This window comes from Caretta caretta, chromosome 9 (assembly GCF_965140235.1).
Source record: "Caretta caretta isolate rCarCar2 chromosome 9, rCarCar1.hap1, whole genome shotgun sequence".
Taxonomy (NCBI): Eukaryota; Metazoa; Chordata; order Testudines; family Cheloniidae; genus Caretta; species Caretta caretta.
In genome coordinates this window covers 23,630,993-23,658,698 of record NC_134214.1, presented here as the reverse complement: position 1 = coordinate 23,658,698, position 27,706 = coordinate 23,630,993, and the positions used below count along the sequence as shown (strand labels likewise).

General features: G+C 39.6%; 1 protein-coding gene across 1 annotated transcript in view; it reads left to right on the top strand.

Moving 5' to 3' along the window:
* Positions 1 to 27,706, top strand: part of RSRC1 (arginine and serine rich coiled-coil 1) — a 369,974-nt gene that overhangs the window by 125,338 nt on the left and 216,930 nt on the right. The window contains exon 5 of the mRNA XM_048864333.2: positions 14,965 to 15,001. Coding sequence (XP_048720290.1) covers positions 14,965 to 15,001 — 37 coding nt within the window. The remainder of the gene's footprint in view (positions 1 to 14,964; positions 15,002 to 27,706) is intronic.

Here is a 27,706-nt window from a genome sequence, read left to right as displayed (position 1 = left end):
ACTTGAGGCTGGAGAAGCTTAACTCAGCTAAGAGATTAAATGTAGACATGGCTTTGTTCTTCAAATTGGGATCTATGAGGATAAAAAACATCATAAAACATAATTTTGGTCACCACTCAATGAATAAGGTTTTTTAAAAGATTATTTTATTGACAACATAAGAAAATCTTAATAAAATACTTTAGTGAAAACAATCTTAAGATTTAAACAATTTTTTCCTAGAATTATTTTTAGACACAAGTATTGCAAAATAATTTTACTTCATGGTAGGTAGTGGGAAAGTTGTATGCAAAAAAAGTTTGCTGTTTTAAAATTTAAACATTTATTATATTTTTGCCATTTGAAAGGAAAGCAAAAATGCATTTTTAAAGATAATTAATGTAGACCTCTGTGTTACTATCCCTGGTTAATAGATAATGTATATTTAGCATTTTCTCTTATTTTTATTAGAATAAATCATTTCACAGGTTTCTGCTATATTTCATATGATTTAGAACAAAGTAAAGGCCAGTACCCTCAAATATTGTTACTTCACTGAGGGTGTATTTTTTAATGTTGTACCATAGTACTTACAAAACACTATTACAGATTTTCTTGTTGTTTACTGTGCATTGATAGTTTAGAAAAAATGGTCTGAGATTTTTCTCATGTGCCTAATGATTTTTAAAACAATAGACCAAGGGCCTGAAGGAATAGAGGAAGTGAATGGACACCAATGTATCCAAATATCTAATTTTGCCTAAAAGCAAGTGCCGGTAGATAAATGCCCATAAAGGGATTTCTTTCTTAAGCCCCGTGGATTTTTTTTTTTTTGCAACTTTTTGTGAGAGTTAGAAATGAAAACCATTCATCTAGTGCCCCAAAGAACGGCCTTATTGAATGGAATAACAGTGTAATGTACCATTGAAGGCAGGATTGAAAGTGATTATCTTGTTAACTCTTGACAGTTACCGCCAGCTTGAAATAGAACTGGCAGGCTTGATTTGCAAATGAATTAGAGCTTTTTCATTTTGTGCCAGGATCATCTTTTTATATTCTGATATGACAGATGCTATGTTCCATGCTTTTGTTTCTCTTCCATTTTATACTTGCAAATAAAAAACAAAAGATTACAATAGTAATTTTATTTGCATCTTTTCTCTTGGAGTTTATTCTTTGTGTAGAAGTTTTTAATCTTATATTTTTCAAAAATTTGTTTGAGAATAGTATTGTTCCCATAAAAATGAAATGTCATTGGTTTAAGTACGGTGGTAATTGGGTGAATGAAGGGGATTTAGAAGCTTTCAGAAAAAGGAAAATTGATTGTATTCAGATTGTTACTCTTTAAAATGTCAACTTTTAAGTGTAATTCGGGGATAAATTAAATAGTACTTGTTACTGAGATCCAATAGTAATTGAGCAAAGTCTAACATTTTAAATATTTAACTGGAAACTATGCTAATAGAAAACGCATGTGTAATTTTTTTCCAGTCTTTATGATGATAACTGTGTTTATATTCTGTAGTCATCCGAACACAGATGGTAAGGTGTTAGGTATGATAATTATCTTGCACTCTTTATATGTTCCTCATTAACCTATAACATTCTTTCCTAGTCCAGAGAGTTTTTACTTGAGTAGTGTGCCTAGTACTGTTAAAAGTTATTGTCCATTGTTTAATATTCAAGGTAGCATTCTGTGCATTTACTTTGTTGGTTTTATTTTCTTAACCTATTTTTGTACTTTGAGGCCAATTAGCAACACTTCCTTCTACCACTAATTTCTATCCCTGAAATGTTTTATGCACTTTCACCTACAGGATGTGTTTTAATTGAGTATGTACTATATAACACTTAAAAAAAGGGGGGGGGGGAATAGTCAACGTTGTCTAATTTATTGAAGCTGTAACAAACGATACAGTTAACAGAAGCAGCTACATTCAAAACCCCGAAGCTTAATCACTCATGTTTGTTGGGAATTCAAACCTTGATGATAAGGTTTTACTCTTCAAAAAAGATCCCAGGGTGAGGAGCAAAAAAATGAGACTAAATTGAGACTGAATTAAGAAATGGCTTGAATTCTCATTGTCCCGCTATACCAAAAGAAGGATAAGGAGACATTTTGACGTGGGTTTAATCAGGCTGCAACTTTATTATTAGATGTCTGGGACTGTCTGGCAGATAACAGAATATAGTGCAGGTAACCCCACGTTTATTCCATAATTACATGGGGGCTTCTGCCAGCTCTCCTTCTTTTTCCATCCAGGTCCCTCCAGCCAATCCATTGCTGGGACCTTACCATCCACTCCCCACCCCCACCCCCTGGAGGTTTAGGGTGGGCTACAAGAAAGGGGGGTTGGCTCCCTGCCATACCAATCATAGGAGTCTCCCCTCCCCCACATTTGTTCCTTTAACGAACATCTCTTTTTTTAGTCCTTTTTCAAGCCATTTATCTGGTTACTGTATACGTTCCCTATGGACTGCCTGCACTGGACATCTGCCACAAGGAGGTGCCAGCGACTGTGTAAAAGGGCGCTTCAGGCACAGGGCTGCCCCTTTTAAACCTTTCATTCCCATAGGATGAGTCAGCAATCACACTGACCTCTCCTCCCCTTTTGCAGCAGTTTTCCCACTCTCCCTCACCCCTGTCCCCCAGCTATAAAGCACTGTTCCCTTCGTTCGGCCAGTCAGACAAATGCCCTTCCCCACCCCACTTAAAGGTGCGGTTCGGTCAACCTGAAAAAGTCACTGCTTGTTTGATAGTTTACAATATTTCCTAATCTGCTTTGAAGTCTCAGAAAAGTAGTATTTGTAATTCTTTTGGATCCTCCTTTGGCTGGAATACAGTGACATATGCTCATTATTTTCTGCTTAAGAAAAACTTTTCCCATAAAGAACCATGAGTCTTCTCTTGACCTGGTTTAAAGGGCTCACATTGGGGAGCAGTATTCTCTTTTCAGGAGCTCCGTAGTTAAGTTTTGTATTCATTTCAGATGTCCAAGATCTTGAGTATGAGTGTATTGGCCAGGGCTGAACTGTGGATGTCTCTCTTTGTGACCATCTGAAAACATCTTGACTGTATGCACCATTTTCTGTCTTAAGATAGTGGGGAAAAAATCATGAGTAAGGCAAATTGTTTACCTCTCTGCTCTTATGAAACTCATTGATATACACCAACTTTAGCACCATCAAATTTTTGGTTTATTTTATTGTTGAACAATTATACCTGTGCTACTTTATTTTTTATTTTATTTTATTTTGTTTTTGCTAATTTCTCCTCTTCTTTTTCTCTGCTTTTGCAAGTTACTTTCATATGATCTATTTGTATATTTATTGTATTTTAAATGTACCAGTAATTGGCCAAACTTATTCTTATTTTTCCAGAGTGGAGTAAAAATCTTCTTTCATGTGACTGGGAGTGGGGGAGCCAGCCAGCAAATCACATACCAACTTTGTGGTCTTTCAGTCCGCATGCCAGCTGAGGACCACTTTAATCCCCGTTGTAAATTAGAGCATCCCAAAGTCTGTTCTCATTTGCACACTGCTTCCAACGGCTACCTGGTCTGTTTTTGGTAACTGCCATAGCCAATGTATAGGGATTCCCCATCCCACCCCCCCTTTCCAGTAGGAATGGTTCCTGAAGAGAGGCTGGAAAGGGGATTGACATAGAGCCACTAGTTTTACTGTACACTGCCCTGAGAGTCTCCATATGTAAGGGTAAATCCCTGGTAGCCCATTAGGCAAGCTTCCTAATTGCTTTGCACCACCAGAATAAAGGCCAGATTGTGGGCCAATTTTTCTGTTGTTTTTCTCCTCCAATATGTTTACTCTGCATTTGTCATCACTTTAGTCATTTTCACTATTTTCCTGAATAGTCATGTTCCTCTACTGTTTGTGCAGATCTTTCCAGTTAGGGAGAAACACACACACACACTATGTATGTATATTTTATTACAAGAAAATGTGGGTGCAAATCCAAAATATTAGCAAGGGGCAAGTGTAGTACCCGAAACTACTAGTAACTTGATTTTTCAGTTTGATTAGATTTCAAGTTGACTGTGGCCCTTTAATGTTTGATTGCTGGTTTTACAGATGGGAAAAAGTTACACATCATCTTAATATTTCATATGTCAGATATGCCAGTGATGTTGCATATTATGGCAAAGTTAAGACAAACAGGATCTTTTTCCTCCTGTGTTAAGGCCAGCCTCCTTACTTTGAAACTGTTTAGGCAGATGAATGATCTATTTAAAATATTTAAGTTTTAGTGATTGATTAATTGTGATATATTATTTGATTGCAAATTATTTCCTTCATTATTTTAGGAAAGTTTGTTTCAAATATTATTCTTTCATGGGTCAAGTGCTTGTTCTTCCCACACATAGGCTTGCTTTGACATAAGTGTACAGTTGTAGCTGAATAGATGTAAACGCTACTTGCGTTGAAGTCCACGTGATTACTTTTTCACACTAAAGAAGGAGAAAAAGTCGTGGTTAAGACAAATGGATTTGCAGGAATCATCTTTGTGTAGAGAATAGAATAAGGAGCCTAGCTAATAATGCCCAGAAAAATGCAAAACATGGGTGTGATAATTACTGAGCATGCTCAGTAGCTTTTATTAACAGTCAATGAGAGTAAGGCACCTAATTCAGTTGGCACTTTTGAAAATCCCACCCGTTATGTTTTAGCCATTATAACCTGAAACATTGTCTCTGAAGAAAATGTGGAAGCCTGCTTTTCCGTGTGTAATGAAGTATGTACATGTAAATGTAATGTTGAAATCCTAGTTTGTGACGCAGATGTTACTCAACTATTCTTTCATTTTTGTGGGGTGGTAGCACCATTATAATTAGGATCCACCAGGATTTCCATTTCAACAGGCATTAAAAAGGTCTATAAAAAGTCTGTTTTGAGTTATAAGATCTATTGTAAGTGTTTGTTGTGATTTAAGCATTGCTTGAATTTCCAGTTGCAGTTTGTGGTGATAAAATATACCGTAAGGTTAGTTATGATATTTAAAAGTACCATTTGACTTAAAATTTTCTGCTGTCTGTTTTCTTCAGTTTCCTTTTTAAAAACTTAGAGCAATCTTAGGTATGAAATGTGTGTGATTCTTTGCTTTGAGTAGATTGGAAAAATGTTTATTAAGTGTGGCATGTTTTGTATAAGATAGTTATTTAAGGTTCACAAAGTTATTCTTTTGATTAGATATATTGACTGCAATGACATAAGGTGTAATGATAGCGCAGGAGTTGTGCTGACACCATGTTACTGATACTTGTGGGGGAATTCTGTGCCACTGCATGCACGCAGAGTTAATTTCCTCTGCAGATTTCTTTGCTTCCCCACAGAAAAATGCCTTTCTGACAGGGAAGCAAAGGGAAGCCGCAAGAGCAGTCACACGCCCCCCTGCATCCGGACCTCTTCTAAGCCCCTCTCTCTGCATCGAGAGCCAGCCTCTCTGCATCCAGAACCTCCCTGCATCCAAAACTCCCCTACCACCAGACCTCCGCCCGCCCCACCAGTGAAACTCACTCTTCCAGCATCAGGACCCCCACTCCTGCACCCAGATCAACCCCTGCTGAGCTCCTTGCACTTGAACCCCCACCCCGATGAGCCCCCCCCCCGCACCTGTCCCCCACCCCAGCAAGCCCCAACCAGTTGCATCCCACCAAGCACCACTTCCCCAGCACTCGGACCCCCCTGCTGAGCCCACCCCTGCCTCTCTACACCCAGACCCCCGCCCCCAACTGAGCCTCAACCACCTTCACCTTGGCCCCTCTACAGAGTCCCATTCCCCTACATCCAGAACCCTCTGAGTCCCTGTGCATCCAGATCTTTCCCAAAGGCGCCTGCTCCCAGATTGCCCCACACCTGCATCCCCACACACTAAGCCCCTCCACAATTGGATCCTGCTGGGCTGATCCTGCTTGTCCCACACCTGGATCAGGGGCCAGGGCTTTGGCATCCGTGTGAGACTTTGTCTCTCTCGCTTGTTATCTTGATGTGTGTGGCATGGAGGGGGAGGGGCAGGGTTAGGGTTTCTGAGGCAGGCCTGGCCCTTGCACTGTATCAGGGCTGGGTGCAGCCTCATTGCCAAGTCCATGTCCTGGGACAGGGAGAGAGAGGCTGCAAGGTGATCTCCCCCCTCCGTGCACCCAGTGGCCTGTGCTCCCCACTGCCATGCTGGAGCCTCCACATCATTGACAAATAAAATATGCAGAATTTTGAAATATTGCGCACATAATTTTTATTTTTGTGTGTGTGTGCAGAATTTTTTATTTCTTGGCGCAGACTTCCCTCAGGAGTATACTGGAGAGAGACACACTGCATGATCAAAAGTTGGAATTGTAATCTAGCCTAATTTAAGGTGCATTCACTCCTTTTGGTGGCATGCATACACTACATGCTCCTCTAGAATGGGTATAAATAGTGGTGTAGATAGTGAGGCACTGCTTAGGTGAGTAGAATAAAGACACTCCTGAGCTATGTGGGTATGTACCCTACTCGGCGCTCTAATTGCTCAAGCAGTGCCTTTCTGTTTGCACTGATATTTTTAGCAGAGTAGTTTCCTGCTGCCTCCCTGCTGCTTGAGCCTTTCTTTTCTGTATGGAAGGGCTCTTGTATGGGGTAAGACTCTGGCAGCTCCCTGCTGCCCAAGCCTTTTCCCACTCCAGGGAAAGACTCCTGCTGGCTTGCAGGTCCCTGCTGTAGGAGTCTTTCCCTGAAGTAGGGAGTCTCCAGCCGTGTGGAGCTGCCAGAGCCTTTCCTCTCTGCAATAAAAGACTCCAACAGGGAAAGGCTCTGCCAGAGCATTTCGTTGACCTGTATCTACACACTGCCCTGTGGACACAGCCTATTTTCATTGCGGTGGGTGGCTACACATACCCTACATGCTGTTGCTGTAATCTTAGGGGGGGCTCTTTTGTCTCCCTGTCATGACTAGCCCATGTGTTGTGGTTTAAGTCTCTTCCTGCCTTTAGCTAAAGTACTGGAGGCTAATGCTTTTCCAGCCAGCACTCTACTGACACTTCATTGCTAAGCTCATTCATCGCAATATGATGCAAACTCGGTGGGAGTGGGATAGTAGGGCAAATTGTTTTAACATTTTACATGCAGACACTTAACTTTAATCCACTGATTTGTTTCAGGATAAATTTGCATACTGCACATATACAGTAAGTAATTCATGCTGATTTGGCATAAGTTACTTAGCATACACAAGCTAATGCAAAATAAATATCTACACTGTAATGAAGAGCCATTCTCATTCCAGATCACTGCAAGTTCATCAACTTAAGACATGAAGGGGGAACCTCACCTGTGCTTATACACCTTCTCCTCTCTTCTCTTAAACTTTAAATAATGCACTCTTTAAAACCATGCATTGCTTACATGGAGGAAGGATGTAAAAACATTCCTTGCCCTCTCTCTTAAGTCACAGATTTCCCTTTCTGGTTAATTTTGAATGGTCTTGTGGAAGATTTGGCTTAGTGCCTTTCTGTGCCCCCATCTCCACCTCATCCTGACGTCCTTGTGAGTAATTGGAGGCTCTATCTAATTCAGTGGTTCTCAAACTTTTTTTACTGGTGACCCCTTTCACATAGCAGGCCTCTGAGTGTGACCCCCCCCTTATAACTTAAAAACACTTTTTAATGTATATTTAACACCATTATAAATGCTGGAGATAAAGCAGGGTTGGGGGGAGGCTGACAGCTCGCAACCCACCCCCCTTGTAATAACCTCCCAACCCCCGAGGGGTCCCAACCCCCAATTTGAGAACCCCTGGTCTAATTCTTGAGGTCTTCATGGGGCTAATGGCGGGGTCTGCTGCACCCATTCTCCTTTCTCTAGGGATGATTTAAGAGCTGGAAAGCTAGTTGGTCAAAATCCTTTTAATGTTACTGTAAGGATAGCTGGCAATCTAGCCTTCTCTTGGTCTAGCCCTGTAGCAACAGGACAGGGGAAAGTCCTTTTGGTTCCATTGCATCAGATTCTTTAATACGGATGTCAAGTCCCGGAGTGGTCTGGGGTAATGAGTTTGAGTTCATTACTTATATTGATGCCTTGCCAACCCCTTTGCCATACCTAACGTGCTGAGAATGTCATCAGCTACCGTGTTGTGTGGGACAAGGCCTTTAACACACTTTTTTTTGTCTTGGACATTGTTCACAGTTATTTAGGAGACAGATCAGGGCAGCTATATTGAAATGATAAAATGCATTAATGTTAAATACTAGAAGAAAATACTTCTTGTTCAAATATTTTTCCCCAGTCTGAGTTCAATTCCAGATTCTGTATCTTGTTCTCAGTTTAGCTTACTGGATAGTGGGGTCTGTGCTTTATATTTGTCAGCCCTATATGTATTTCGGAGAGCGTACTTTCCTGACAAATTTCCCTGTAGGACGTATCTATTTCTTCTGTTCTTCTATTTCTTTCCAATAAGGCATAATATTCCTTATTGTGGCTTTCGCCTGCAGGCACCACCCCCCAGCTTCCATTGGATGGTTCCTGGCCAATGGGAGTGCAGAGCCAGTGCTCAGGGTGGGGGGCAGCGTGCAGAGCCCTGTGCCGCCGCCGCCACCCCTCCCCCCCCAAGCTGGATCTGCTGTTGGCTGCTTCCGGGGTTCAGTATCAGAACAGGTAGGGACTAGCCTGCCTTAGCCGGGCAGCACCGCCAACAGGACTTTTAACGGTCTGGTTGGCGGTGCTGACCAGAGCCGCCGTGACCCAGTGCCTTACATTCCACGATCCAGTACAGGGTCGTGACCCACAGTTTGAAAACCACTGTTAAATAAAGTTGTGGCATTTGCATTTAACGGCATGATGATATTCATGTCTCATAGTTTCCATGTCCACATCAAATGTAATTGTGTGTTTAAAGACAGTAATGAAGTGCTATTGAGGACCAAAGATTTCAGGACTTCTTACGATAATGTATCAGTGGTGAGAAGTATGCTAATGGTCTGTTATGTTGAAATCAGGTACTGATTCTGCAATTTAATGCCTAGTTTTGATGACTATATACACTCATCCTAGCTAAGTCAAATTTGGTGACACAGTAATAGCAGATACTATTGTAGTTATTTGAAATTTTACTGCAAATGACAATTCATTATAACCCTGGCTTTGATTAGTTGTATCCTACCTGATATTCTAGCCACAAAGCTATTGCAGAGAAATTTAGTCACCAAGGACATAATGGAAGTTTCAAGAATTAGTCAATAATGATTTCAGTATGTAATTGAGAGACTAGGGCTGGACTGCTGTGTCCGTCTTGATAATGAATGATATGCAAGACATTTCCAATTTGCTAATATTGGCTTGAACAACAGCATAAATTAAACTCAGACTTCATACATATTTCTATTGGTTTCCTCTCTTGTTTTTTATACTGTTTATTTAAGAATATAACATAAACATGTGCTAACAATCAAACTAACTATCATCACCTGACTTAGTGGTCAGTGAAAACGCAGCCCCCGTGAGACTGTCAGTATTAACTGCATTTCAGTATGCACCCACTCATTAAAATGGCCAGAAGTAAAGCAGTACATTAGGTAGTTGTTTTTATTAGGTTTCATTGTAGCATCTGGAATACAAACATTACTGGGCTCTTCATTCAGAGCAGAGAAGGGGGAAAGAAATGTGATTTTAACGGCTATGCAAGGGAATGACACATTCATTTTTTTCCAGAGGGAGCTTTTGTCCAGAAGTAGATGCTTTACTATATCTGAGTTGGGGGGCTGAAGTAATGTCTTTTTCCATTCTGGCATAGCCAAACTATCCTTTGCCAAGGAGAAATAATATTGAGACCTTTATTCTAGACTTTTCTTCTTACCAAATAAAATAACTTCATGCCTAGTAGAGGTACAGGCAGGGCTGACGAGAGCGGGAGGGAAAGGGGTACTGCAGCCCTGAGTTGAGCGGGGCCCCCAAAACATCTAACATCTGTGTAGATGAAATTAAATGGGAAGGAGTGTGGCCCCAGTGAACATGATCTTCTGGGCCCAGGGTACTAGTACATGTTCTGGTCAGTTTTTAGTTATGATCCTTTACTTGTAGAGATTTCTCTGGGAAGAAAGTTTTTTTATATACTGTATTGGCCAGAAAACTGCTTCTATGCCCAAGTTGGTAAATATGGGTGGAGATCACAAAATATACCCTCTTATACAACACCTTTCATTGCAGGGAGCCCAAAATACTTGACACATTATAAATGCACAGCACTACTGAAATATGGTCTCTTCTGTGTTGGGGTTGATCAGCCACAGGATAACAAGCATTCAGCATGCCACACCTTTTGTTTGAGGGAAAGGGTAAACCTTTTCCAAGGATAGGCTTCTTGCCCAGCCAGTCATAGTTCTGTCAAAACCCTCATCCCCATTTCCCCAGGCATCTTAGTTTCATAGATTCCAAGGCCACAAGGGACTGTTGTGATGATCTGCTCTGACCTCTTTTATAACACGGCCCATAAAACTTCCCCAAAATAATTGCTAGAGCTTTTCTTATAGAAAAATGTTCAGGCATGGTTTAAAAATAGCCAGTGATAGAGAATCCACCACAACCCTTGGTAAATTGCTCCAATGGTTAATTACAGTCACTGTTAAAAATGTATGCCTTTTTTCCTGTCTGAATTTGTCTAGCTTCAACTTCCAGCCATTGGATGGAGTGGCGTTATACCTTTCTCTGCTAGATTGAAGAACCCATTATCAAATATTTGTTCCATGTGTAGGTACTTTACAGATAGTAATGAAGTCACCCCTTAATCTTGCTCAGCCTGTTCCAATTCCTCTCCTTCCTGCTCCTTGTTTAATCTCTCTCCCCATAATCCTGGCCTGTAGTCACCCCCACACCCCACTGGCTCCTCATCCAGTCTAGTCTCCCTCACCAGGCTCCTCATCAAATCTAAGCTCCCCTCTCCCTCTACTCTTTGTCCTGGCCTCTTTTTGGCTAGCCAGTCAATTTTTCCCCTGAACCCCATCAGATTTGTCTCCCCTGTGTCCTATCTCCTTCCCCACCATTCCGTCTGTTTCCCTTCCCAGCTCTTCATCAATCTCAGTTCTTGCCACACATATTACCCTCTCCTTTGTTTGCTGTCTCCATCACCCAGTTCCCAGTCTCCATCTCCCCTCATCAGCCTTCACTCCCAGTCCCTTCCCCCCACCAGGTCTAGCTCTTGTCCCCTCTGTAGTTGAAACACGCAGCTTCTTCCTAAACACTGCACAGCAGGGGGGCAGTGGCTTTATGGACACTGCAAATAACAGTGAAGAAAGTGGACTACCTATAAGTGGGTGAAGTGTTTTGTTTAGCTGTAATGTGCAAAACAACAATAGTTGCTTCCTAGTATATTAAGGAAATATATACTAGAAAATAGTATATTTCCTGAATGTGAAATTGCTATTAAATTGAATGTATTAATGTGGGTAAATTATTTGTGAAATCATTAGTTACTTGAGAGCATGACTACCTTAATTTTTTTCAGTAATCTTGATTAACTGTTTGGCTTCATACATATGTGTAGGTGTAAATCAGTGTTTTCAACAAAGATCAAGTGATATAACCTGTTTCTTTGTTCCATAAACTTTCAATAATAATTTAACATAAGCTCAATTAGTTACCTGCATTGTGGTTTCAAGTAATCCAAAGATGGCTACACTTGCCTCATTGAATTCCTGGCTTGTTGTTACAGGTCCCTCATGGCCATGATTCAAATTTAGTTCAGCTCTAATTTTTTCCTCACCTAACTTCACCTTTGGGCTAGTTTGAGTTGTGTGCTTACTGTCTTTAATGTATGCTTTTAAAATAGCTCTTTACAGTAGAAATTCATAATAGAGGAAAATCATAACTCCAGAGCTGATTTGAAGGGACAAGAGAAGCAAAATTACAAATATGTACTGTACCAAACAAACACAAAAATAAATGTTGTGCTTTGTAGATTAATAGTTTGAAAGGCAAATGTGTGTATTGTGGGGGCAGTGTAGTATGGAAAAATGAATGAAATTTCTGGAAAGCTAAATATTATTGGTGAATTTGAAATTAATATTAGCTATCCATTCTTGCACAGAACCTTTTAAACTCATATCTGAGGCTGTGCATAAAACAGCTCTTGTCTCTTGTAGCCATTTACAGTGTTAAAAAGGATAATGTATTTTATTAAAATCTTAGGTGAGTTAATATTTTGGTAGTCATTTTAAAATGTATTGTGATTATGGTGTAGCAACAGTTCCAAATTTTTTTATAATACAATATTTAGAGTACAACATTAATTGTAGTATTGTTGTCTTATTATCTAAAGGAGTACATTTTTGAACAGCAAAGATAATTTTGTCTTAGCTACATTTTTACTAGATGTCATTGTATGATTGATGCATGGCATCCTTTGACTGGAAAGATGCTTACATTGAAACTGACAGGTGCCACAAGGTTTATTTAGGACAACCTCAGCCTTGTCCCAGTTAGTTTCATAATGTTTGCCTTATGTATGTTCAACCACGGCATTTCCTGCTTTAGAGCCTTGTGTTACACCAATATTACTATCTGTGCTGCCTCAACTACAAATTGGATGAACAGCCAGTGACACTTTTTCAATATTATTACATTAAACCAAGTGGATTTTGATTGATAACCTAATATTCAACTAATGCAAAACATCAATCATGGCAAGTATATTAATTATTTAATATTGCAGTCTAATTCAGAAATCGATGTGCTGCATGAGGGGAAGGGAAACTCACTGTTCCCAGAAGACTTAAGACAGAACGATTTGAAAAAAATAACAACCCCTCCTCCCACAAAACCCTGCTGTACTCTTGTGTGTTAGGTCGATACAAATCTTTATTCATTTGCCAATAATCTCTTCCCATTTTCCACTTCAGGACCATTTTATCAATTTTGAGACCTATAATTGAATTAAGTCTGCTTTCAGCACAGAGCAAACGGAGTTGCACAAATATTGATGAAGTCATGACAGGGACAGCACAGGAGACAGACCACTAAAGAGGACAGGTTTTATACCGTTAGCTGGAAGCTTCCTACATCAGTGTCTTGGATCCTGCTTCTCAGTAAATTAAGTTCATTAGGATCTTTAGCACCACAGAAAAAATATATAGGACTTCATTTCTATCTAAATAATATGTGATCTTGTAGAGGAAGTTTTGGTTCTAAAAAAAAATAGCATACGAGAAGTCCAACTTTTTCTGTGACTTCATTTAAGATGAATTTGAAGAGAACAAGTATCCTTAGTATACATACTGAAACCTTTGTCAAAATTATAAAGTAATACTTTAGTTTCATATAGAAGAGTCTAACATTATTAACACCAAATAATTTACAAAAAGGAATACAAAATTAGCTTTGTATATTAACATTTGTGTTTTTTGTGTGAGACTACTGTAATATCAAATGCTAGTAACTAGACAATGTAAAATGTCTTAAATAAAAGGAGATTGCATAATTACTGGAGTATTCAAAAGTAACATTAGGTTGGATGTACTTAAAATTATATTTCCGTCAATATTTTTGTATTTGTAACTCTTTAAACCTGTTTTATTATGTTTTGCAAGTTAGCAAAATAGAAAGGGCTGATGTTTACCATCTCAAAGGAATGAGGGTTTTTTTGTTTGTTTTGCTATTTGTGGTTTTATATGTCTGAGTAATTGTTGAAAAAGAATATTCTACACATAGGTAAACACTGTTATGTGACCCAGGAATTAATTGCTTGGAATGTCATTTTTTCCTGTTTGGCATCAACAGAAAGGGATAGTTAAGTTTAGAAACAGATTTAATGTTGAATGTATGAAAGCAGAAACTGGCTGTCATCACTGAGTGCGTTTTTTGGAAATGCCAGAGAGAAGGCATCTTATCCTGTTCACTTCACTCAGCTGGGCAAATTGTTTATCCTTGTCCAGCTTGGCAAACTAGCATTGTATCTATGCACAGCAGTATGCATTAAGGATTAAGTTTTCAGTTTAAATTTTTGTTGCCTTAGTGTCTTCAGTTTCTCATTGGTCCTTCTTTGCAACCTTCCAATTTTTGTGCTTTTGTTTGTTTTTCCTTATTTTTTCTGTCTGTGCATTAGAATTTTGCAACTGATGTCAACAGAAATATGTAAAGTTCTAGCATCCCTGCCATCATTTAGTTAATTAATGTATGGTTAATTAATTATCTCCCTTGTTTATGAACGATCGGAACATTTGTTAACAAAGTTCTGGTAGAGGGAGCTCAGACGGGCACTGCACATGGATTTTGATGTGATAGTACTAGATTCTGTTTGTTTTTAAAATTTTCTATGAAGCAGTGGTGCTTTTTGTATAAAATAATTTTTTTGATTGGTACAGTGGTTCTCAAACTTTTTGTATTGGTGACCCCTTTCACACAGCAAACCTCTGAGTGCGACCCTCCTTATAAGTTAAAACACATTTCTTATATTTAATATTATTTTAAATGCTAAATTCACAACCTTATTGTTTAAAATGAATTTACCTTTTCTCACTGCTTTTCAATTAAGACCTAAAACACATTTTTATTGAATTAAGCATAAAAGTTTTTTAAAAAATAGTTACTGTTTCATATTGGGGTGTGAAGAAACTTGGCCAATATTTTCACTTTTCACAGCAGACTTAGCTCTCCATCGCCACCCTTATTTCTGTGCTGCTGCTAGCAGCAGTGCTGCATTCAGAGTTGGGTGGCTCATGACCCCCACATAATAACCTCGGGACGCCCTGGATTAGTAGGATCTGGGTGCCTGGATTATAACAATTGTAAGGAAAGTAAAATTTTGGAGTTTAAGTAGGTAGACAGTCTTGGCTTTAATGAGACTGTTTGTTTTTTCCCTTGTGTTTTTAATAGTCAAGATGTAAAAGTTAAGAACATTAGAAAGATAGCCAAGAATTTACATGACTTTCTTGTGACGTTTTTTGGGTTAAACATAAATCATTATAGACAAGGGTTTAGCAACTATTTACAACTTCTGTTCTTGTGTTACAGGGACTCTGGAAACATCAAAGCTGGATTAGAACATCTGGTAAGTTCTAATTTTCTCTTGAACATTTTGCATCATCTTTGATATCTGCATTCCAAATGAACAATTTTGAATGAGCTTTGAATACCTTGAATTGAGAAAGTCAACCATTTCCCAGAGGGTCAGCTTACTGTTATTATGTGAAGGCACTTACATTTTCATTTATCTTATGGTTTCAAGGGAATTTTAATTTTTTTAAATTACTTTTTTTGATGTAGAGATGAAATAAAATGGACTACAATCCTTGGATTGATGATTGCCTTAATTATAAACAAAAATTGTTTGGTGTTGGATTTTTGGCATATCCTGATCTAAAACCAACAAACTTGTGTTTAAAAAAAAAATCAAATATTGCATGCATAAATATGGTATGTTTTAGTAATTTGAAGTCTTTGAAAGAGGTGCACAGCTTTGTTTTTTTTCTGTTGTCTTTTCCTTATGAATAATGTATTGATTTAAATTCCATTCAGTGCTACAATATAAAACAATAAAGATGCAAAATATTTCATAGAATCATAGAATCATAGAATATCAGGGTTGGAAGGGACCCCAGAAGGTCATCTAGTCCAACCCCCTGCTCGAATCAGGACCAATTCCCAGTTAAATCATCCCAGCCAGGGCTTTGTCAAGCCTGACCTTAAAAACCTCTAAGGAAGGAGATTCTACCACCTCCCTAGGTAACGCATTCCAGTGTTTCACCACCCTCATAGTGAAAAAGTTTTTCCTAATATCCAATCTAAACCTCCCCCACTGCAACTTGAGACCATTACTCCTTGTTCTGTCATCTGCTACCATTGAGAACAGTCTAGAGCCATCCTCTTTGGATGGTAGTTGAAAGCAGCTATCAAATCCCCCCTCATTCTTCTCTTCTGCAGACTAAACAATCCCAGCTCCCTCAGCCTCTCCTCATAAGTCATGTGTTCTAGACCCCTAATCATTTTTGTTGCCCTTCGCTGGACTCTCTCCAATTTATCCACATCCTTCTTGTAGTGTGGGGCCCAAAACTGGACACAGTACTCCAGATGAGGCCTCGCCAATGTCGAATAGAGGGGAACGATCACGTCCCTCGATCTGCTCGCTATGCCCCTACTTATACATCCCAAAATGCCATTGGCCTTCTTGGCAACAAGGGCACACTGCTGACTCATATCCAGCTTCTTGTCCACTGTAACCCCTAGGTCCTTTTCTGCAGAACTGCTGCCTAGCCATTGGGCCCCTAGTCTGTAGCGGTGCATTGGATTCTTCCATCCTAAGTGCAGGACCCTGCACTTATCCTTATTGAACCTCATCAGATTTCTTTTGGCCCAATCCTCCAATTTGTCTAGGTCCTTCTGTATCCTATCCCTCCCCTCCAGCGTATCTACCACTCCTCCCAGTTTAGTATCATCCGCAAATTTGCTGAGAGTGCAATCTACACCATCCTCCAGATCATTTATGAAGATATTGAACAAAACCGGCCCCAGGACCGACCCCTGGGGCACTCCACTTGACACCGGCTGCCAACTAGACATGGAGCCATTGATCACTACCCGTTGAGCCCGACAATCTAGCCAGCTTTCTACCCACCTTATAGTGCATTCATCCAGCTCATACTTCCTTAACTTGCTGACAAGAATACTGTGGGAGACCGTGTCAAAAGCTTTGCTAAAGTCAAGAAACAATACATCCACTGCTTTCCCTTCATCCACAGAACCAGTAATCTCATCATAAAAGGCGATTAGATTAGTCAGACATGACCTTCCCTTGGTGAATCCATGCTGGCTGTTCCTGATCACTTTCCTCTCATGCAAGTGCTTCAGGATTGATTCTTTGAGGACCTGCTCCATGATTTTTCCAGGGACTGAGGTGAGGCTGACTGGCCTGTAGTGCCCAGGATCCTCCTTCTTCCCTTTTTTAAAGATTGGCACTACATTAGCCTTTTTCCAGTCATCCGGGACTTCCCCGGTTCGCCACGAGTTTTCAAAGATAATGGCCAATGGCTCTGCAATCACAGCCGCCAATTCCTTCAGCACTCTCGGATGCAACTCGTCCGGCCCCATGGACTTGTGCACGTCCAGCTTTTCTAAATAGTCCCTAACCACCTCTATCTCCACAGAGGGCTGGCTATCTCTTCCCCATTTTGTGATGCCCAGGTCAGCAGTTTGGGAGCTGACCTTGTTAGTGAAGACAGAGGCAAAAAAAGCATTGAGTACATTAGCTTTTTCCACATCCTCTGTCACTAGGTTGCCTCCCTCATTCAGTAAGGGGCCCACACTTTCCTTGGCTTTCTTCTTGTTGCCAACATACCTGAAGAAACCCTTCTTGTTACTCTTGACATCTCTTGCTAGCTGCAGCTCCAGGTGCGATTTGGCCCTCCTGATATGATTCCTACATGCCCGAGCAATATTTTTATATTCTTCCCTGGTCATATGTCCAACCTTCCACTTCTTGTAAGCTTCTTTTTTATGTTTAAGATCCGCTCGGATTTCACCATTAAGCCAAGCTGGTCGCCTGCCATATTTACTATTCTTTCGACTCATTGGGATGGTTTGTCCCTGTAACCTCAACAGGGATTCCTTGAAATACAGCCAGCTCTCCTGGACTCCTTTCCCCTTCATGTTAGTCCCCCAGGGGATCCTGGCCATCCGTTCCCTGAGGGAGTCGAAGTCTGCTTTCCTGAATTCCAGGGTCCGTATCCTGCTGCTTACCTTTCTTCCCTGCGTCAGGATCCTGAACTCAACCAACTCATGGTCACTGCCTCCCAGATTCCCATCCACTTTTGCTTTCCCCGCTAATTCTACCCGGTTTGTGAGCAGCAGGTCAAGAAAAGCGCCCCCCCTAGTTGGCTCCTCTAGCACTTGCGCCAGGAAATTGTCCCCTACGCTTTCCAAAAACTTCCTGGATTGTCTATGCACTGCTGTATTGCTCTCCCAGCAGATATCAGGAAAATTAAAGTCACCAATAAGAATCAGGGCATGCGATCTAGTAGCTTCCGTGAGCTGCCGGAAGAAAGCCTCATCTACCTCATCCCCCTGGTCCGGTGGTCTGTAGCAGACTCCCACCACTACATCACTCTTGTTGCACACACTTCTAAACTTAATCTAGAGACACTCAGGTTTTTCTACAGTTTCGTACCGTAGCTCTGAGCAGTCATACTGCTCCCTTACATACAGTGCTACTCCCCCACCTTTTCTGCCCTACCTGTCCTTCCTGAACAGTTTATAACCATCCATGACAGTACTCCAGTCATGTGAGTTATCCCACCAAGTCTCTGTTATTCCAATCACATCATAGTTCCTTGACATCACCAGGACCTCCAGTTCTCCCTGCTTGTTTCCAAGGCTTTGTGCATTCGTATATAAGCACTTGAGATAACCTGTTGATCGCCCCTCATTCCCAGTATGAGGCAGGAGCCCTCCCCTCACAGACATTCCTGCCTGTGCTTCCTCCCGGTATCCCGCTTTCCCACTTACCTCGGGGCTTTGGTCTCCTTCCTCCGGTGAACCTAGTTTAAAGCCCTTCTCACTAGGTTAGCCAGCCTGCTGGCAAAGATGCTCTTCCCTCTCTTCGTAAGATGGAGCCCGTCTCTGCCCAGCACTCCTCCTTCATGGAACACCATCCCATGGTCAAAGAATCCAAAGCCTTCTCTCCGACACCACCTGCGTAGCCATTCGTTGACTTCAACGATTCGACGGTCCCTACCCAGGCCTTTTCCTTCCACGGGAAGGATGGACGAGAACACCACTTGCGCCTCCAACTCCTTTATCCTTCTTCCTAGAGCCACGTAGTCCGCAGTGATCCGCTCAAGGTCATTCTTGGCAGTATCATTGGTACCCACGTGGAGAAGCAGGAAGGGGTAGCGATCCGATTTACACAATTTTTTGATTTAAGTAAACATATTCAAACCACAAGTGAAAGCAAGACATACACAGCATTAAAAACTAATCAGTTGATCAAAACTGAAAATCCAGTATTATTACAAGTGCAAAATTAATCAAGATTAGTATATTAATGTCAGTGATCATCAGAACACTAAGCATTTCATCTAAATTGATCATTTTAAGTCATGGGCTGGGTGATAGTTACATCTAAATGTTCAATAGTACACTTTCTACTCTAAATATAGCGTGAGAACTTTTGAGATTTAAGTCTTCATTTATGTATACAGAAAATGATTTATACTGTTGTACTCTGCCATGAAACATAAAAGGATGTAATTATCACTGCCGAATGCAAGTAATTTTTAGCAGTTGCTCATCGTTTCCTCATGTATTTTCACATTCTCAAATTGGGTAACCATTTAGGAAAGTGTGAGTTTTGTAGAAGCTTGTGTACCATGCTCTTCCTGTGTATTTCCAGGAGAGAGAGGACCTGGACCATGTATGGCACAGTTGTCAACTGTCTCTTTTCTATTGGTGGGATGATAAGAACTCCATCCCTACTTGTATTCTGAATCTGCACGTAATTGAACTAGTTGGTTATGTCTAAATATTGAGTTGAGAAATGGATCATGCAGGCTAGTTGAACCTCTTAAATAATTTTTTTAAAATGTTTCATTCCTCTAGTGTTGTCAGGTTGCTGTAATCTAATGGGTTCAGAGACAGCTTCTAATGCATTATAAGATGCTGTTGTCCTGACAGATGACCATGGCTGGTACTTTTTTCTAACTTGGGAATAGTATGATAGCTGAAAATGCAGGTGTGATTTATAATGTCACCTCAAACTATCAGGTTAAGTAAGGAGAGACTGAATGGTTTTCTAGAAGCCTCTGAAAAAAGAGGAGTCTGGCTCACTGGCACAAGCACTGTACTCTAGTATAGAGGTTCTCAACCTTTCCAGACTACTGTGCCCTTTTCAGGAGTCTGATTTGTCTTGTGTAGCCCCAAGTTTCACCTCACTTGAAAACTACTTGCTTACAAAATAAGACCTAAAAATAAAAAAGTGTCATAACACACTGTTACTGAAAAATTGCTCTTTTTCTCATTTTTACCATATAATTATAAAATAAATCAATTGGAATATAAATGCTATACTTACATTTCAGTGTATAGTATATAGAGCAGTATAAACAAGTCGTTGTCTGTATGAAATTTTAGTTTGTGCTGACTTCTCTAGTGCTTTCTATGTAGCCTGTTGTAAAACTAGGCAGATATCTAGATGTGTTGATGTACACCCCGGAAGACCTCTGTGTATCCTCAGAGGTATGTGTAGTGCTGGTTGAGAACCACTTCTCTAGTGGTAAATTCACTGGAAAGATAATCTCTGGAAGTTCTCAGCACCAAAAGATCATTGGTATAAGTACATACCATATTTTTTAGTAAAAGCTTGTCTTCATCAGATACATTTATTCTCTTGTGCTCCTATAAAGGAATTGACAAAAGCCTCCATACTTAGTTAGGAACTCTTTTAATAATTTTGGAAAAACAACTATTGTACGTGCATGTGCAAACACAGAAACTGATTTTGCAAGATATATAGGGATTTGTGTTCTGTATTGAAAGCAGGATTCATACTAGAAAGGGTTACATCCTATATTTATGGTCAGACAACTTCATGCAAGCCTATTTACTTGACCTCCAACAGATGGTAGGCACATTTGCAAGAAAAATTAGTCATTTGATTATAGCAAACTCACCCTGCTGTTTTTTTTTAAAGACTATTTCCAAATACCTCTAAGGGAATCACTGCCCATACTTTAAAAAAAAAAAAAAACCCAACAACCCTGATATTAAAAAGAGAAGAAAATACTTTGCATTGATTAGATAGACTGTTTTTAATTCCTTGACTTTTAAAAATGAAATGATGCCCATGTTAGTTGTGGTGTAATCTTCACTCTTCCTTTAAAAAATAAAAGCAGTACTAGTGGCACCTTAGAGACTAACTAATTTATTTGAGCATAAGTTTTCGTGAGCTACAGCTCGCTTCATGGATTGAGCTGTAGCTCACGAAAGCTTATGCTCAAATAAATTGGTTAGTCTCTAAGGTGCCACTAGTACTCCTTTTCTTTTTGCAAATACAGACTACACGGCTACTACTCTGAAACTCTTCCTTTAAATGCACATTCCTTTCATCCATATACTTTTCACCACCTTATTCATATGGTTGCAACCTATCTCGGTACTTCATGTATTTCTGTGATGCCTGCCACCTTGGTATCTAATCTCTCTAGCTCTGCAACTGATTGAATTACGTAAAGTAGAATATCTTTTCCAGAAATATGTGAAAAATATTGTAGGTCATCATTTGAAAATATTTTCCAATTTAAAAAGAGTAGCTGTTGTCATGAATTGAAGAAAATTAATATTTTAGACTTCACATGCATACATCAGTTATTTCTGTGGTATGATGTTTTGAGGTGCAAGTACTATTCAAATTATGGCTGTCTCTCTGAGTGAACTCCTTAGAGAGCTTGACAGAAATATTGCCTGCACCCTCGTGGGAATTGCCCTCCAGTGTGCCTCCAGCTACAGGGTTAGTGTGATCAGGTTGCTCTGTCCTGTTCCCATAAAAGGCTGAATCACTTCTAAGGTCTGAAGAATTTTTCTTAACAGTATGAAAAAAAAAAAAATGGAAAATCTATACACATACCTTTTTAATTAAGAGAATTAGTGATTCATAGTTCACTTATTTAAAACATAATTGTCATTTTATAAATTACTTTTGGATAGTTCTTCAAGTTACAAAATTAAATAAGTTATAGAAACCTCAGCATAGAAAGTGAGTAGATGATGTTTGCAACTCGCTATGGTCTTGTTTTCTAATACTGTATGCTAAAAAAAAAAAAAAACCCGTGGAGCCATATGAGTAGTTTTTTTCAAGAAAGAGATCCCATTTGTGCCTTTCATATTGTATAACATTTCAGAGTGATGACCTACTTGTTCTTGTGGTCAGATCATACAGTCTGAGTGTTTTAAGTGTTGACGTGCACCTTGTCATTAATAGCTTGTTTATTAGCCCATGAGTAGCTTGCATGAATATAGTTATTGCATGCTAGCCATGTTGTTGTATATTAATCAATAAATATCAACAGGAATGATGATAAACTCTTCCCAGGCTGGCTAGATGGATCTGTGCATAGCTATGCAAATAAAACAATTGTTCACTATTTACATTTATGGTCAAATAGCTGATAGGTTACATTACAACTAAGATAGAGCTGTTCTGCCACTGAGTTGTAGTTTCTAGATTAAAACAGTTTAATTGTTATGGTTTTGATTTAAAAAAAATCCTAGTATTCATGCATAGGGCGTGAACTTCAGTTTTTTGCTCAGTGATGTTTCGCCCTTAACTTCCCGTTTTTTGTAAATCAATGCTATTATTGACTCTGAAAGTGTGATTCATTAAGCTGGTCACCATCTTGTATTTCCTTCATGGGAGGGAATCCAGGGGGCTACTTTAAAAGTTTTATTTTCATTTCAAATTTACTATAAAGTCTGTATAGTCCTTAAGAGAAGAGAAACTTACAGATTTGGAAGCTAGTCAAGTGACAGTCTGATTTCTTCTTTCTAAAACACATCATTATCGGCATGTCTCATTGGATGGCAGTATAGGAGGTATAAGCTCTGAGATCAACATATGATATACTTGTATCTGTAGGACGTATTAATCTATCTGAAAAAAAATGTTTCTCTAGATATCTGATGCAATCAAGTGGATTAGGTTTCATCGGATTTACAAAAATATAATTGTCATACTTCGACTAATGTACAGTATTTATTTTTAATTACCTAAATGTATTGAATGTATGAAAATACTTGGGCTTTAGTCTAGTCTAGTATTTTTCAACTAATTAGAGGCATGCAGATGTCCAGTATCACCCCCATCATGTTATGAATCCTATTCACACAATACTTGGAAACAGTATGATAACTGTACAAAGGAAGATGAGCCTCTTAACTGCACTTCCTTGCATTATATAAACTTAGCCTACCAAAGAGACCTCTCCAAAGAACGTCTGAGCTGTTAACTATTCAGTGACACTCTTCTCTTGTGGCCTGATCCAAAGTCCACTGCATTCAATGGTAGACTTTCCATTGATTGAATTAGCTTTTTTTCAGACTCTTGGTGATTATGGAACCAATATCCTAGAATGGTGAGTAAATGAGTAGGTCACAGTGCTTAAATGAGTTGCTGGCTTTCTAATGATCGGTAAAATGGAGATGCTAACTACTTGTGTTAACTAACAATCAGTTGCCACTCTTCACATGAATAGTGATGTTAACCCTAGCACCCTGACTAATTTCCATACTAGCCAATTATATTCTGCTAGCTTGAATTCTCCCTCAGTTGTATAAGAGCAGGACTGTTTGAAAGTTTTCTGTTGCAGCTGTTTTTTATAGAAAATTGGGTTTTTGATTGAAATAAATCTTTTGTGAGAAATGTCTGTTTTCCACAAAAGAAGAACTTTCAATTGGGGGAAAAAAACGGAGTGCACAAAATCTGAAAATTTTTTACCTGGAAATGCTGCTGCTGCTATGCTTCATGGGAGTTGTAGTTTGGGTGCTTCATTTCCCTCATTCTCTTCTATGTACTGGGTTCCCTGGCAGACTACATCTCTCAAGATGCATCATGCTGCAGTCTCAGGAAAAAGGTAGAAACATGGTGTATCACGGGAGATGTAGTCTGGCCTGGAAACTCAGGCTTTAGAGGAGAATTGGGATGTGGGACAGCCAAACTGTCCCTGAAGCTCTGTGGTGGTATTTCTGGATAGACATTTTCAGGTTTTGCTGAATAATTTGACCCCAAAAGTCAAAATTTTCTGTGGGGATGGAAGGAGGGAACCACATTTTCAAACTAGCTCTGTAAATAAGGTATTCTTCACTTCCTATTATAAACTGCTATAGAGCTGTGCTGTGCACAGAATACGCCAGTACTAAAACATCCTTGGAATTTCTTAACATTATAAATGACTCTTTCTTAACTCAAAAAAGTATTGCAGCCAACTTGGAGGAATTCTTTAGACCTTGTCCCAGAAGATAAACCAGAACTGATCATAGATTTAAAAATTAATGGTATTTTAGGTACAAGTGATCATGACTAAGTCTATGTTTTAGTCAGATATTTTTAGTAAAAGTCATGGACAGGTCATGAGCAGTAAACAAAAATTCATGGCCTGTGACCTGTGCATGACTTTTACTATATACCCCTGACTAAAACTTGGGGGGTGGCTCAGGGGTGGTTGGCTGTGGGGGTGGCCCAGGGGACATGTCCGGCGGGTGCCATGGGTGCTCGGGGTGGGGGGAGTGGGCTAGGGCAGGGGTTGGTAGGGGCTGGGGCAGGTTCCCTACCTGGCTCCTGGGAAGCGGGGACCTCCAGCTCCTAGCTCCATGTGTTGCCTTCGTTCCACCCCAAGCCCTGGTTCTGCAGCTCCCATTGGCTGGGAACTTCAGCCAATGGGAGCTAAGGGGGCGGTGCCTGCACCTGTGAGCAGAGGTAGCACATGGAGCTAGGAGCTGAGGGAGGGGAGATCCTCTTGGCCTTCCGGGGAGCCGCCACCCCGCACCCCAATCCCCAGCCCTGAGGGCCCGCCCGCAACTTCTGCTGCTGGGGGGAGAGAGTGGGGAGCCCAAGACTGCCCCAGCAGCAGCTGGTGCGACTGGCCCAGGGCTGCTCAGGTGGCTCCTGGGCCAGCCGCACAGACTGCTGCAGAAGTCACGGAATATGTGACTTCCGTGACCTCTGTGACAAACACGGAGCCTTAATCATGACTTGATCACATTTATAATGTGCAAGCAGAATGAAGTCCAGATCAGTAATATATATACTTGGTGCTTTAATGGTGCCCAACTTTACAAAGCTAAAAACAATTATGTGTCAAATGAGCTGGGAGGAAGAATTTAATTAGAAAAATGTGAATGATATTTGGAAATAAATTAAGAACACCTTACTAGAGGCCCAGAAAGCCACAATCCTACAACTGAGGAAGAAGGCCAGACTGGTTAAAATCTAACCTGGTTTAGAGTGGAAATGAGGGCAGCTGTAAAAATATATAACAGATGGAAGAAGAGGGAAGTTAATAGAAATGAATATAAATCAGAAGTTAGAAATGTAGAAAGTTGGTAAGCGAAGCAAAGGGATACAAGGCGAAACCTTTGGCGAGTAGAGTTAAGGACAATAAGGAGTTTCTTAAGTATGTTAGGAACAAAAAGAATCCTGACAATGGTGTGGTAGAATTATCAATAATAATCAAAAAAGGCAGCAGTGTCTACTGTGTATTTCTGTTCTGTATTTGGGGGAAAAACAGATGATGTAGTCTGATCATATGGTGATGATACCACTCATTCCATTCCACTAGTCTCTTACGAGGATGCTAAATAGCAGGTGCTAAAGTTAAACATTTTAAAATCATCAGTTCTAGATAACTTGCATTAAGAGTTTTAAAAGAGCTGTCTGAGAGACTCACTGGACCGTTAATGTTCATTTTCAGTAAGTCTTGGGGCACTGGGGAAGTTCCAGAAGACTGAAAGAAAGCCAACGTTTTGTCATTTTTTAAAAAGGGTAAACAGGCCTATGATTACCAGAGTTATCCCGTTAGTTATCCGTTGACGTTGATCCTTAGCAGGATAATAGAGTGGCTGATATGGGACTTGATTAATAAAAAATTAGAGGAGGATAATGTAATTAGTGCAAATCAATATGGGTTTATGGAAAACAGATCCTGTTAAACTAACTTGATATCTTTTATTTATTAGATTGCAAGTTGGATAAGGGTAATAGTGTTGATGTAATAATTTTTTGTAAGTCATTTGACTTGGTTCAGCACAACATTTCAATTAGGAAACTTGAATTATATAAAATTAACATGGCACACATGGCTGAATTAAAAGCTGGCGAACTGACAGATCTCAAAATGTAATTGTAAACAGGGAATCATCAACAAGTGTTTTTCCAGTGAGATTCTGCAGGGACTGGTTCTTGGCCCTATGTTATTTAACATTTTTATCAATGATCTGGAAGAAAATATAAAATCAGCACTGTTAGAATTTTCAGATGACACAAAAATTGGAGGTAGAGGTAAATAATGAAGAGGATAGGATCACTGATCTGGATTGCTTGATAAACTGGGCCCAAGCAAGCAGTGTGCATTTTAATAGAGCTAAATGTAAAGGTATCCGTTTAGGAGCAAATTGTGTAGCCATTCTTACAGGATGGGGGACTTTATCCCGGGAAGTAGTGACTCTGGAAAAGATTTGGGGGTCATGGTGGATATTTAATTACACATGAATTCCCAGTGTGATACTGTAGCCAACAAGAGTTAATGTGATCCTGGAATGCATAAACAGGAGAATCTCCAGTAGAAGTAGAGAGGTTATTTTACATCTGTATTTGGCACTGGTGCAGTTGCTGCTGGAATACTGTGTCCAGTTCTGGTGCCCACAATTCAAGAAGGATGTTGATAAACTGGAGAGGATTCAGAGAAGAACCATGAGAATGGTTAAAGGATTAGAAAACATACCTTATAGTGACAGAGTCAAGGATCTCAATTTATTTATTTTAACAAAGAGAAGGTCGAGGGATGACTAGATTACGGTCTATAAATATCTACATGGGGAACAAATATTTTAAAAAGGCTCTTCAACCTAGCAGAAAAAAGTATAATACAATACTATGGCTGGAAGTTGAAACTAGACAAATTCAGACTAGATATAAGGTGTCAATTTTTAATGGCGAGAGTAACTAACCAATGGAACAATTTACCAAGGGTTGTATTGGATTCTCCATCACTGACCATTTTAAAATCAAGATTGGATGCTTTCTAAAGATACTCTCTAGGAATCATTTTGGGGAAGTTATATGGCTTGTGCTGTACTGAAGGTCAAATTGGATGATCACAGTGATCTTGTGGCCTTCATATCTATTAATATTATACCCTAAATTCAGCTGGATTTCAGTAGTAGACCCCTGTGTAGCACTGTATTTCTGGTAAAGTTTGTAAAGTCTCTTCAGGATGAAAGGTGCTTTATATATACCGGTATGTAAAATAAAAGCTTAAAGTGCTATTTCAGGTTTATGCTATATGAATACTAGTGAGAGGCAACTAGAACTTGACAAAAATCTCTACACGTGAGAATGAAAAGTATGAGAATATCTGATCAGGGACACAAGTTTAGAACAGCAAAAAAGAGACATCAGGAAAGCGTGAGCAAGATCAGGATAATTTGGGGTGGTGTGAAGGAGCATTTGGAGCAATATACTTTTATGGGGAAGGAAACACAAGCATAGAAAGTCAAGTTGAGGTGGGAAATGAGCATGAATCTATGCATTTTTAGAAATATTTCTAGGTAACCAAAAAATGGCCAAACTGATGAAGAGAATTGGGCGCTGTGTGGTTCTGGGGATATCATAATCCGTTAAACTTTGCTCTTGTGGTTTATGATGTCACCAAAACCGTCTGAGGTTTTTATATCCTTGTAAATCCCTATCATTCATGACTCTCACTTATTCTGCATACAGTTCATGAATTTTTACATACCAGGCGGTTTGCTTACATAAGTTATTTAAAAAGTTTAGTTTGCTATTTGATACAGTAAACACTCAAGTCTTCAACTTGTTTTGTTCACTTATTAGTTCTTTTCCTTAAGATTTTCTTTGTTACAACATAAAAGATATGTTATAGAAGCAATTCCTGTTGGAGATGTTGGTGTAAAAATACATGCATTGTTAACATCTTCCTGACAGGATTATGTTGTTACTTTTTTTGCTTTTGGTTTGTAAGAAGGTTGAACAGAT